The sequence below is a fragment of the Oryza brachyantha genome, chromosome 7 (genome assembly GCF_000231095.2).
Source record: "Oryza brachyantha chromosome 7, ObraRS2, whole genome shotgun sequence".
NCBI classification, from domain to species: Eukaryota; Viridiplantae; Streptophyta; class Magnoliopsida; order Poales; family Poaceae; genus Oryza; species Oryza brachyantha.
The window spans coordinates 11,580,996-11,593,916 of record NC_023169.2 but is presented as its reverse complement, the minus strand read 5'-3'; the positions used below and the strand labels follow the sequence as shown (position 1 = coordinate 11,593,916).

General features: G+C 41.0%; 1 protein-coding gene across 1 annotated transcript; it reads left to right on the top strand.

Annotated features, from left to right (window-relative positions):
* The first annotated feature begins 8,485 nt into the window (after positions 1 to 8,485).
* On the top strand, positions 8,486 to 12,282 carry LOC102706116 (squamosa promoter-binding-like protein 13). Its single transcript, XM_015839159.2, has 2 exons — positions 8,486 to 9,138; positions 11,520 to 12,282. Exons 1-2 carry the CDS (start codon positions 8,657 to 8,659, stop codon positions 11,716 to 11,718), a joined length of 681 nt encoding a protein of 226 aa, XP_015694645.2. The 5' UTR covers positions 8,486 to 8,656; the 3' UTR covers positions 11,719 to 12,282.
* Positions 12,283 to 12,921: the final 639 nt, after the last annotated feature.

Here is a 12,921-nt window from a genome sequence, read left to right as displayed (position 1 = left end):
ACACAAACAATGAATGAACGACAAGCAGATGAAGCATGCTCCCCAAAAACTTGATCACCCGTCTACACGTGCAGGTACTCAGGCGAGCAGAGTTTCGGAGTCCTACTCGTTCTGACAACCTATGCTCGTGGGTGGTCAGAACCGGGGCGAGAAGGGCAACGCAAGAACATAAAGTTTTAGGATAGTCGAGGAGAAAGAATGGAAGTTTTGGTCTCAGATGGAAGAATTGTCCAATCCCAGGTAGCAGGGGATATTTATACACACGAGAGAGAGATTAACGGGAGGAGTGAATTAGCCATTGATTCTCTATCAATTACTACCATAGGGATTGTGCGAATAAATTGAATCTATTCACGTGCGATTGCTGTAATGATCGTATGAATCAGTTGAATTGATTCATGCGTGATTTCAGCGTTCATCGGTTTCCCCTTCCGATAAGAGAGGATAACATTTTGATTGCCTACACTAGCCTAGCGTAGCCTAGCTTTGCCCATGCCATCGGTCGGTTGGCTTGAAGCGCCGCATGCACGCGTGTGTGGCGATCCATCCACTCACTTAACCGGTCAATGGGTGCTCTCTTATAACGCCCTATTTATGTTGAGATTCCTCCACTTAACTTTCAAGGTGGTATTATTCCTCATAGCATTAAGTGCGTGCCTATGGACTTTTTATAGGACTGAATGAGCCTTTAGTCCATTAATCTATCAATAAAACATGTATAGATTGGTAAAACCCATATATAAATTGGATTTGGCAGGTAAATGGGTGAACTGGTCATGGGTAGTGGCTACCCATACCATGTCCATCTACCCATGCCAAAGGCATACTGGTAGTTGTGAGCTCATCTAACTCCTCAGAGTACCTCAACGGAGAGTAGGATTAAGAAATCTAAACTCTAGTAAAAACTTCCGTTTGCTTGCCCTCCTTATGTTTTGTACTTGTGTTTTGTGCCTTTGAGGTGTGGAACCATAATTTTCAGAGTAACCAATACTAGACTCCAAAGTGTTCGATACAATCACTCTGTCTCAATAGAGAAACTGCACCAGACACTCTGGTGTTTAGGACCGGAGACTTTGGAGTGAACTAGCTTCTGTTGTTGAGTTTTGAACATGGCGCATTCAGTCCCCCTTTGTGTGATATCTTGATCTTTCAATGCACACCTCACACATCCCACGCATTAGATACACACCGGCCAACATGTTTCACACAACATGACACACAAGCATACATAACTCGGAGGTCTAAGATCTCCCATTGCTCAACACACGTGAATGGGACACAACTTCAAATAAATGAACACATTATATTGGGATAGTCCTACAAATTAACCTAGCTAGGTGGCATGGAAACAATCATCTTAATACCAATTTGGCTCTTTGTCCATATTAGGAGCAAGCATTTTCAATTTATCTCCACCAATATACATCATGGTCGGTCTAAAAGATAATAGAGTTCTGACCTTTATTTAAAAAAAAGGTATAACCAATTACTACAGCTATAGCTGGACAAATGATTGTGATCAGTTACGAAATCATAGCTTGATTGAAACAAGAAAATTATTTAGAATATAACCTTTGAAGACAGAGATAACATATATTGCTAAACCTTGAACTATGTTTGGAAGAAACTAAATAATCGTTGTTTTTTCTCGGTGGTGGCTTACAAGTTGTATATATGTAAGCTTTATCTTAAATAAGAAAATTGATCCTCCTATATCAATGACCGATTGTTGGTTTCGATCGAATCACCGCTGACGACTAACACTGAACCAAAATGAAAGTAAAGTTGCAGAGTAACAGAGCGATCTATGAGTCACTTATTCACCCATATCATTCCACTACCACAACCATTATAGTCAATCCGACGGTGACACTGGACAATGAACTAATAGAAACCTCCGCCTCCAAAAAGATCAATATGTCTAGGATATCACCATCGCTTGCAGACGTTTAAAACTACTGCCTCGGTTCCTAAATATTTGACGCCCTTGATTTTTTTACATACGTTTGACTATTCTTCTTATTTAATTTTTTTTGTCAATTATGTAAAGTTATATATATGGATAAAAGTATATTTAACAATAAATAAAATGATATAAAAATAATTAATAATTATGTAAATTATTTGTATAAGACAAATAGTCGAACGTGTATAAAAAAATCAACGACGTCAAATATTTAGTGGAGTATGTTTTTTGTTTTGAGAGTCGATCTGAGGCAAGAATGTGAGGGTGCTCACTGATGACATCATCTCTAGAAAGGTTTGTGGTGCTCACTGATGACACTGATGCGGGTGCCCCATCAGCGTTAGTGGCCTGATCCAAGATTTGGCCCGTAGACTTGATAAGTTCACTGTCCTCCTTGCCATCGAACGTCCCCAAGCAAAGTGTTATATACACAATAAAATGTCATGAGGTAATTAAGTGCAAACACATATCCTTACTTTAAGCAAGTGGATGATGTATACTTAAAACCACAATCTTATGAACCACATTTATTTATTCTTGGTTAAATCATGTACAATTGTATAACAAACCACACGTAATTTTATTGAAGTGCCTGGTTAGAAAATTTAACATAGCAATTACTATGCCGGTTCTATTTATTGACATTTTAAACATTGACAGTCCCCAATGCAAATGTCTTATTATTATCTCTTATAACTAGTGTATAACTATAAAAAAATATTAAAAATGTAACCACAATAAAGTGCTAAATATTTTATAGTCCGTTAAAGATTAAAGCTTTAAGAATACTGCAAGGTTTAACTGTAGAATGTTTAGGACGTACATCACCCGGCCATTAAAGAAGGATCAACCTAAGTAGCACCTAAGGTTCTGGATTCAAATTTTCATAGGAGCATGAATTTCAGATTTAGGTATTTGAGAGGTTAAGTCCTCTACTTGGGCTAAGTTCTCAAAATAAAAATGGCTGCATATATCCGAGTGGATATAGACGCCGGGTAAAAATACCCTTCTCTAAAAAAAATTAGAGAAGGATCAATGCATCATTTAATGATGGAACTTGCATATATGGTTTTTACCATTTTAGCGACAAATGTTTGAAATTCAAGCTCAAATTTACCTATAGGAACGTACTGTTGTGGAATAATTTCTTCCTAGGGAATTTCTATTATGTAAACGAGAGGGACAGCAGCAGGTTCTCCTTACCGCGCAAGCCGCCAAAACCGCGGTACCGCGCTCCCGCGGATCCCGCACGGTAACCGTAAAAACCGCAAAAAAACGTGATGAATTTGAATCCAAAAAATTTGAATTTAAACTCGTGTGGTTTTCACGGCTTACCGCGCGGTAAGCCGTGAAAACCGTAGTAAGAATAACACATGAGAACAGCGGTTACCGCGGCTTACCGCGCGGTTTTTATAGCCAAAACCGCGGTTACCGCGAGGAAACCGCGGTTACCGCGAGGAGACCGTAGATGTGATGTCAAATGCAAAAAAAACTTTAAAAAATCTAAAAAAATACATGAAAAATAAGAAAATATTTTGTTACTATATTTATGATAATAGGACATGTTATAGGGAAAACAAGAAAATTTCACATGACATTTTCTAAATTCTTGATATTGCAACATACAAACATACACCGGCAGATCACCCTTCACCAAATAATTCACTCCAATAACAAGTAACGACAACAACTATACCTACTACTCATTATTATAAATAAAACTATTATGTATGTACTAAGATACACATATAATTTTTCTCTATATATATTTTTCATATATCCATTGTTGTATATTTATATTTCAACATTATATACCTAAGTGACTAGTGTAAATTAATAATGACTCAACACAATATATTTTTGACCATCTTCCTATAAAATATTACTTACAATAGGCTATTTTTTAATTTTATTTCCTGAAATACTCGTTTATAATTTTTAATTACGCCGGGAATACATTTTTCATTAATATCTTTGACAAAACAACACTATATATCAACATATATAACATATATTTTTTTATTAAATTTTCTTAATTTTTTTAAATTCTCCTTAAATTTAAACTCGGTTACCGCGGTTTACCGAAGCCGTGCCTCGGCGGAGGGCGCGGTTACGCGAACCCTGGACAGCAGAGCCATGTATGTCCGTTGTCTCTTTGACGCAAGATGTCAAATTCGATCGTTGATAGAATACAACTGGAATGACAAGGAAAGATCGGCATCATTGCAGGAATTCACATTAGAGGGTGAAAGCGCCACATTTACAAGCATGAATCTTTAATTAATTACACCGATCTCGACCACTAGGGAAAAAAAATCTAGAAAAGCAAAAGTTTGCTTCCCATTAAACGTCAGAATTGCAATCTTTACCAGAAATAGGAGGGCATACTTCCTCTCCAAAGGCATGTATTATGCCCACTCACAGCATGTTTACCAAGGAAAATATCGCATTTAACTTTCCTCGTACACAGGAAAAAGACAGATGTGAATTTAGAGGACGGCTTTCTTTCTGTTATCTTAAAAATAACCTGCAAAGCTTGTCATATGCAACACAAATCCATAAATGCACAAATATGCGTAGTAAAATGGATATAGAAATACCATGCTTAGAAAATAGTACAAAGAATTGCTAAAGTATCACACATATTATGCTGATATAATAGCTCACTTAACATAGATAATGAAGGTAAAAAAACATCAGATAACTTTAAACAGATGTAATAAGACTTGAGTTTGATATTATTGAAATAATATGGAGTACACAGCAAGATGGCAAGATTAACGGGAGATATTTGTGGGTTAGCTCAGCTAAATACATCAAAATAATACTAAACCAAACACCAAATATACAACATCGAAGATTAAATTATGATGTCCGCAAATAATATTATGGACCAACACATGCACTTACGATAAATAATTAATATTATGTGATATAAAGTCAGAGAAACATGACTAGTAACACGTGAGTCCTACCATTTATAGACCCAAGTTTTTATAAGCATGCGTCGGGACATTAATTGTCTGGACATTTACATGAGAGGATTCAGCCCGTTTAGTTGCTAAAACTTTTTCCAAAAATATTACGTCGAGTCTTTAGACACCTAAATAAAGCATTAAATATATATAAACATTAAAACTAATTACACAGTTACACGAGAAATCATGAGGCGAATCTTTTAAGCCTAATTATTATGTGATTAGCCATAAGTGCTACAGTAACCAACAAATAGGAATGACAGATTAATTATACTTAAAAGATTCGTCTCGCGGTTTCCAGACAGAATCTAAAATTTGTTTTATAACTAGAGTATGTTTAATACTCTCAAAAATTTGATTTGATGTTTTTTAAAAACCTTTTACAAACTAAGCCTGAACACGTCTTCTTTTCTCTCTTCTCTACCGTGCACCATTCGTACTGCCCCCTCGACGTGACATGAATTTCCTTATTCTTCGTGAACCTGAAACCGAACAAAGAAAACCACCACCACCACCACAACAGAGAATGCGTGACACGAATTCCACCGAACTGAAAGACTCTTTCCTTCTTTTTTTTGCACCGCGGTAATTAAATCGACCACGTTACGTACGCCTTCGATCGACGCACACAGTACGTAGGTACTACGCGCCAGAAGAGAGAGCAAAGCACGCGCGCGCGCACGCACGTACAAACGCAGCGGTACGTCGTACCAAGCACGGCCCCGGCCCCCCTCCGCGGCCACCAGCGAACGTGGTGGCCCCCCACCGCGCAACTGGCCGGTACAGCGGTACGGCGTCGCTGGCGCCGCACGGCCTCCACACATTTTTTTTCCTCTTCCCACTCCGCCCCCACCCGCACCGCGGAATGCATGCGCGCACCGGACCCGGCCTCTGGTCTGGCCCGGTGGCCCGCCCGCTTTTGCTACGACGACCTTGCTTTCCCCCTCCGTCCCTCCCCCTCCTCGTCGCGCGCGGGGGCGGGGTCACGTCGTCGTCGTTGCGCGGTGCGTGCTGATCGGGTGATGTTTCTCTGCACGTCCGCGTGGCGTGCGAATCGGGTTGGGACTTGGGGACTTTGCACGCGAAGACGACGACGGATTGCGCGCGCGGGCGAGCGGGGATCGGGGACTCGGGGTCTTTGTGTTGGTGGTGGCTCTAGCCAGGGAGCGAGCGCGGGGGTCGGGGGGGGGGGGGGGGGGGGGGGGGGGGAGGGGTCCGTGGAAGCCGTGATATATGGTGGCGCGTCCGTATATGTGTACGTGCTACAGTGTCAACGTTTTTGCTTCCAAAGCGTGCACGGAAGTTTTTTTTTTTCATATTTCCGGGGCGTTAGGCAGCGAGTAGTTTGATACTACGCACCACGATTAACTAACTAATTAATAGGGTTACAAGTACATACATTCTTATCTTCTCGCTTCTGCTAACACTTAGTATAAGTCAAAATTTTAATTTTTAACCTCTAATTGAGAAGTTAGTGTTTTTTATAATCCTAATTTATTTTTGAGATTTTTGTTTCTATATCGTTAAAAACATATTAAAAGTTTTATTTATAAATTATTTTCGCTTTTAAAATATTATTTATTTTTTCCTTTAAAAGCGGAACGAGGACCCTAAAATATATAGGAAACTGTGGGGCCCGCGCCATTGTAACGAGAGGATTTTTTTTTCATGCAAATCGCTGGGAGGTATAAAAGTTAAAATTGGATTTGATATATAAAGTTGTAGTTCATAAGAAAATTGATTTCAAAGTACGGTAGTGTGTTACGGTGTATATATACGTACCCACTGTGATCTAAGGGTATAACTCGTTTTTTCTCCTATTATTGTGTATATTTCTATGTTTCTAGAGTAAACAAGTTGCTTTTTTTTTTTACCGTTACTCCCTCAGTTCTCATTTAATTTGCTCGTCAGTGTCGTTGATAGAATTTCTACTTTTGATTATTGGTATCTTTTAAATGATTAAGTTATACTAACGAAAGCTAGAGGGTTGTATTAATGTAACATATATACATTGCAAATATGACATACATATAAGACTGCATATTTTTCAAAATGATGAACGATCAAAACGAAAGGTTGACATTGATGATTATTTGATATCATAGGGAGAATATCTTAAAAATATAGTTGATACTTAGTAAACATCGGATTCGCTTTATCTTTATTCATGAGCATAGTGAGTTAGTGACCTGATTCGCTTCCCACCTTATGCAACACCACCATCCATTTGGATAGAGCAACCTCCATTGTGGTCTAAAGTTAACAGACGAGACTGACAATACGCACATATAGCTCATCACCTCTCTATGTCTACCTCTATCCCTCGATCCTACCATATTTCCCAGCGTGTAAACATTATATCTTTTTTCTATTTTAATAGAGCATTTTTCTATTCTTGAGAAGTTCTATGAGGTATATTTTTCTATATAAAATTTAATACCTTCCAGTATCTAAGTTACTAAGAGATAGAAAACAGTGATTCCTCCTGATATCTTTCCAAAAATAATAAAATTGTTCATAATATAATGGGTAGTTTGAAATACTGGATTCGCTCCACCCTTTCTTCATCAGGCTTCCTCTACTAGAGCCTGTTCATCTGATTCACTTGCTACATCGTGCAAGCAACACCTCCCACCACCTGAATAGAGTCACCTTTGACATTGTACGGATGCATCAGACGATTGTTGTATATCCATCTCATCACTCTCATACCTGCACCTCTCTCTCATAATCTTAAGACAATCCATTTTTCTGCCATTCACCAATCCATCATCTTTATCGACTCATGCCCTCGTACAATTAATAACAGTGCTAAATCAGTCCTCAATTATGAGTTAACCGTTCTGTTCTCAATACCCTCACCAAATCTACTGCCCACCACCCTCTCTTTCTTACCGAATCATGGTTCAATCGAAGTCATCTATATGTCACCGACTATTAGTATGTTTAGTTCTCAAAAAACTTTTTCCAAAAACATCTTATCGAATCTTTAGACGTTTAATGGATTAAATATACATTAATATTAAAACTAATTACACAGTCAAGAGAAAAATTATAAAACGAATCTTTTAAGTCTAATTAGGACATGATTAGCCATAAGTGCTACAGTAACCAATATGTACTACGGATGGATTAATTAGACTCAAAAGATTCGTCTTGTCGTTTCCAGGCGGTATCTGAAATTTATTTTTCATTCGTTTTTAAAAACCCCTTTCCATATCCGGTCAAACGTTTGACGTGATGTTTTTGTCAAAAAATTTTGGCAACTAATCAACGCCTGTCACGAGTAAAAGTCAATATGATACTAGCTTGTAAATTAATTTATAGGAGTTAAAAGCATAAGAAAATACGTTTTCTCTCGGTAAATACGGACCCATCGAACTTATACATACACGTACGTACGTACGTCCCCTGCTGTATACTGTGCCGTAGCGTGTAGTACCGCACCCACATGTGCGCCCTGCCTCCACACACACGGCACCCGCCTTTATATCCCTTTCAACCTTTTTCCACACCCCCCCCCCCCCCCCCCCCCCCCCCCCGCCCTCTTCTTCTCCTCCTCGTCCTCCTCCTCCCACCACTCCCACTCATGAGCTAACGTGAGCTCGAGCTAGCTACCTAGCTCCACTCCAGCCACCGGTTCCATCTCCCCCCAAGGGCTGGGCACAGTAGCACGGCCAGCTACATCTTCGATCACTCACGAGTCACGACCATGGACCGCAGGGACAGGCACCGCAAGAACTCGTCGTCCTCCTCGTCGTCCTCGTCCTCGTCGGCGGCGTCCATGGCCGCGCTCGCTGCCGCGGCGGCTGCCGGGGACAGCAGGGCGGCGCTGCCGCCTCGCGTGGTGGAGGAGGAGGAGGAGGGGAAGCCCACGGTGGTGGTGGCGCCGTCTCTGGTGACCGTGGTGGGCTCCTCCTCGTCGTCCGCCTCCGCGGGCGCCGCCGGCGCCGGTGGCGCTTCCTCTAGCTACTCCAACTCGGTGGCCGCGGCGTCGACGAGGAGGGGCGGCGGTCGAGCTGGTGGCGCCGCGTCGGGCAGCGTCGGGCCGAGGTGCCAGGTGGAGAGGTGCGGCATCGACCTCACCGAGGCCGGGAAGTACAACCGGAGGCACAAGGTGTGCCAGACGCACTCCAAGGAACCCGTCGTGCTCGTCGCCGGCCTCCGCCAGCGCTTCTGCCAGCAATGCAGCCGGTAAGGCCATGCTCGCCGAAACCTCCTCCTGCTGCGATTTCGCGCTCGGTATACACACGAAAAGCAAATCTTTAATTTAATTTCAAGATTAAGAATTTGTTCGTACGTACGTACGTCTCCATGGATGCATGGCTCCAAGCCTCCAAGGTAATAACAACGAACTCTTCTTGATTCATGGGCTACATGCTAAAATTCTTCTCCGAGCAACCAATTCTTCCAATCTAATGCTAAAATTTTTGGCCCTGCTCTCCTTGATTCTTAAGTCAGACTGCCTGTGATTATTGGTAATTTCAGACAAGTCGTGAAGATATCTCCCCTCGATAAAAAAATGAATTAGTGGCAGTCGCTGTTCTTGGGTCTTGTCACTGTAACTATGCATCCTTTTGTTCCGGCAGGGGTGGTGAAAAGTAGGATAAGGAAACTAGGTTTTCATCACATTAAGAGGATTCTTCACTTTGCTTGTGCGCCATATAGAGCGAGGCATAGACCATAGTGGACATCGTTGTCCATTCTTGCTTGCTTGGAAAGGGTAGTGGCCATAAACTTTACTAATTACTAGTACTCATCTCCTTTGTCGGTGGAGATCAGAGCTTGACTTGGCTGTCCTGCCTTTGCTGAAAAAATGGCCAGATCCAACTTGCTCTGCATCTCCAGGGCAGCTCCTTGATTTGGCCCCTAATTGCAGCTGCAAACATGCAGATCTTTACTACTACTATCTAGCTAGTATATTTATGGATGGTGTGTTTGATGCCGTGAGAAGATGTTTGTCAGTCTAGATTGGCTCACTGTCGGCCAAAACCTCGTCTGGTTGCTATTTCCTGATGCTTTATGTGTCTTGTGCTATCTTATCTATCTCTGTTTTATATCACTAGGAACATATGACACTGCAGTTGCATGTTCCAAACAGATGCCATGTTGGCATTTTTCCAGGTTAGGCGAGTCATCCCACTGTTAGGTTTTATTCTGCTTTAGTGGTCTTTGATATCGATAGCTGACGCTGCTTCAGATTCATGCGCACCACATGATCATGGGAAGATGCTTCCTAGTTTAGTTGAAAAGTTAATGCATAGCCAAACCGGACCAGTTCTTTGGCCAGAGCATGCAGCTGGTCGCTGGCCTGGCCTTGTTCATGCTGTCCTGCTGCTGTTTATGGGTTTGAAAAAGACTCTTGCATCAGCAGTTATTGATTGCTCATAAGTGAGAGCAACTTAAGTGGAACAAACAAAACACTTTGTGGTCCTTTAGCTTAGTAGTGTGTCCTTGCAGGGACAATGATCATGTTACTCCTCCACATGATCATTACCATTCCAGTGTGAGTGAATAATGACACCCTGACACTATCTGCTTTGGAGTAAATGTGTACATCTTAGGATTCTTTAAGTGCTTGCTAAGGATGAAGTTTCTAGAACCTCTTCAGGTGCAAGCTGAAGTAGAACCTTAGTGAGATTATTGTCATATCTGAACAAGTTTATTCTTTTTATTTCTGCTGAAAAAGATAGCTGAGGAGTAGAAGAGAAAAACCCTTGTTCTCTCTACTTCAGGTGTTATTTTAATCTGAAACAAGTAGGGTTAATGAATACTTCTTCAGATGTGATTTAGATTGTACTCCCCTACAGTTTGATAATTATTATTGTTTTAGACAGTAATACGGTCTTTTAAATCTTTGAATGGAAATTTTCTACTAAAATATATGCAATAAATAAATAGATATTTACTTTTATTAAATTACCTTTTATAGCTAGCTCATGGTGTTTTTTCTGTTCATACTAAATATTTTAAAAATTATTAATAGTTAAAGTTTTTAAATCACACATATCTAAATCCACAACAATTATATACCTGAATAGTGTAGCAAAGAGTGATCAATATATGTAATGATACCCCTCAAGCTTTGCTTTTCTAGTAGGACTAGTACTCATCTGCTTTTCTTTCTGCATGCACATGCATGTGCACGGTGCACTGCCTAGCACAGCAGGCAGATTCCGGCAGTAAAACCCTTGCCTGTCCGGAGGCATGCCGAGCTAGCAAATAAGCTTGCTTTCGGTGACTGGAGTTAAATGCAACGCGTACCTCTCACCTCTTCTCCGATCGATTTGACAAGAGTATATATATATGCATGATAGTCACTGCCTCACAGACACATGCTACTACTACCTAGCTAAGCTACAGATAGCTGGCTTGCTGTTGCTGTCATTTGGGACACCATCTTCTCGCTTAGTTTATGTTTATAATATAAAATTTTAATTTTAATCTTAAATTTGAAGTTAGTGTTAGAAATTTTTTACCAAAATTTATTTTTTATATTAGCTTTTAGATTTCTAAGAATACGCATATAATACCATATTGGGCGCGCGCGTGTGTTTGCCGTGTGTATTGTGCAGGTTCCATGAGCTCGAGGCGTTCGACGACATGAAGAAGAGCTGCCGCAACCGGCTGACCGGCCACAACGAACGCCGCCGGAAGAGCGCGGCGGACACGCACGCCGGCCGCAGCGGCGAGAACTGCCGCAACGGCGCCGACCACGACGGCCGGGGCCACCCTGGCCCGGGGCCGGGCCCGGGCCCGTTCCAGATCAGATAAACCTAAAGCATGCTCCCTCTCTTCTGTCATGCAAATTAACAAGTTAAGCCATGCTCGCGTGCTGCTGCTGCTGCTACTACTACTACTATACTGCATATCTACGCCCATCTATCCATCCATCTATCTACCACTACCTGCATTATTCATGAATCTACGAAGTATTCTACGTCTACATATGTATCCTTGTGTGCTGCTGCTATACTAACCGGCAGTGTGATCGTCTCCCTGTATTGCTTGCTGCTGCTGCTACGTATAGGAAGAGCTCGATCGCTAGCTGGAGGTATAATGTGCTACTGCTACCTATCTATCTATGTCGTCTGCCAGAAATAACCCTAGGCTATTGTGACCTGGTGATTAAGCAGGTGTTGGAGTGATCCTCCCTCTGTGTGTGTGTGCGTATGCATGATTGATGTGTAATTGTATTGCCTTGTGCCCAACAGAAACTTGTGTAGGCTGTGTATGCCTATGTATGTTGTTGTGCCGGGATGGCAGTGGTAATATATGCTATTTATATATACGAGTAATTAACCGTCTTCTGCAGGCTGTTCTGTGAGATTTTTTTTTCATAAGCGAATATTATTCAGTTTGATGATCATATGTAAGAAAAGAAAGGAGTAAGTAGGAACGACGTGGTTTTGATCTGTTTTCGCTTAGGTAAGGAGTTTGACCTTTATCAAATTTTCGTCGTCTCCACAGCTGTATTCTCCAAGCTCATTGATTAGCTAGACGTAGTTTTTTGGATGATCAGATGTACTCACATGAACAAGAAATTATTAAGCACCAGACCCGCTAAGGATGTGCCACATTAATGTAGAAGGATGTGGCACTGAGTATCTCCTAGGCAACGATCCGTAAAAACCTCGTATAAAGAATAGATAAAATATAGTCAATCAGTTTTATATTATAAGACTTTTTAGTTTTATCTAAATTCATTCATGTATAAATGTATATATTTTATCTATATGTTTAGATTTATTAGCGCGTAAATGAATCTACGCAATGAAAGAAACTCTGATAACGTGGAATGGAAAGAATAGATAAAACATATTACGAAGAATTGGCAAAATTCTAAGTACTAATATTACCTATAATCACTGGGCTAGTAAATTGGGAAATTTGCAACCCTTGCAAACCGACGGTCCAGATCGATTGTGACGGTATAATGCTACCGGCGGAAGAGACCACTCGTTAAGCTTCGGTATG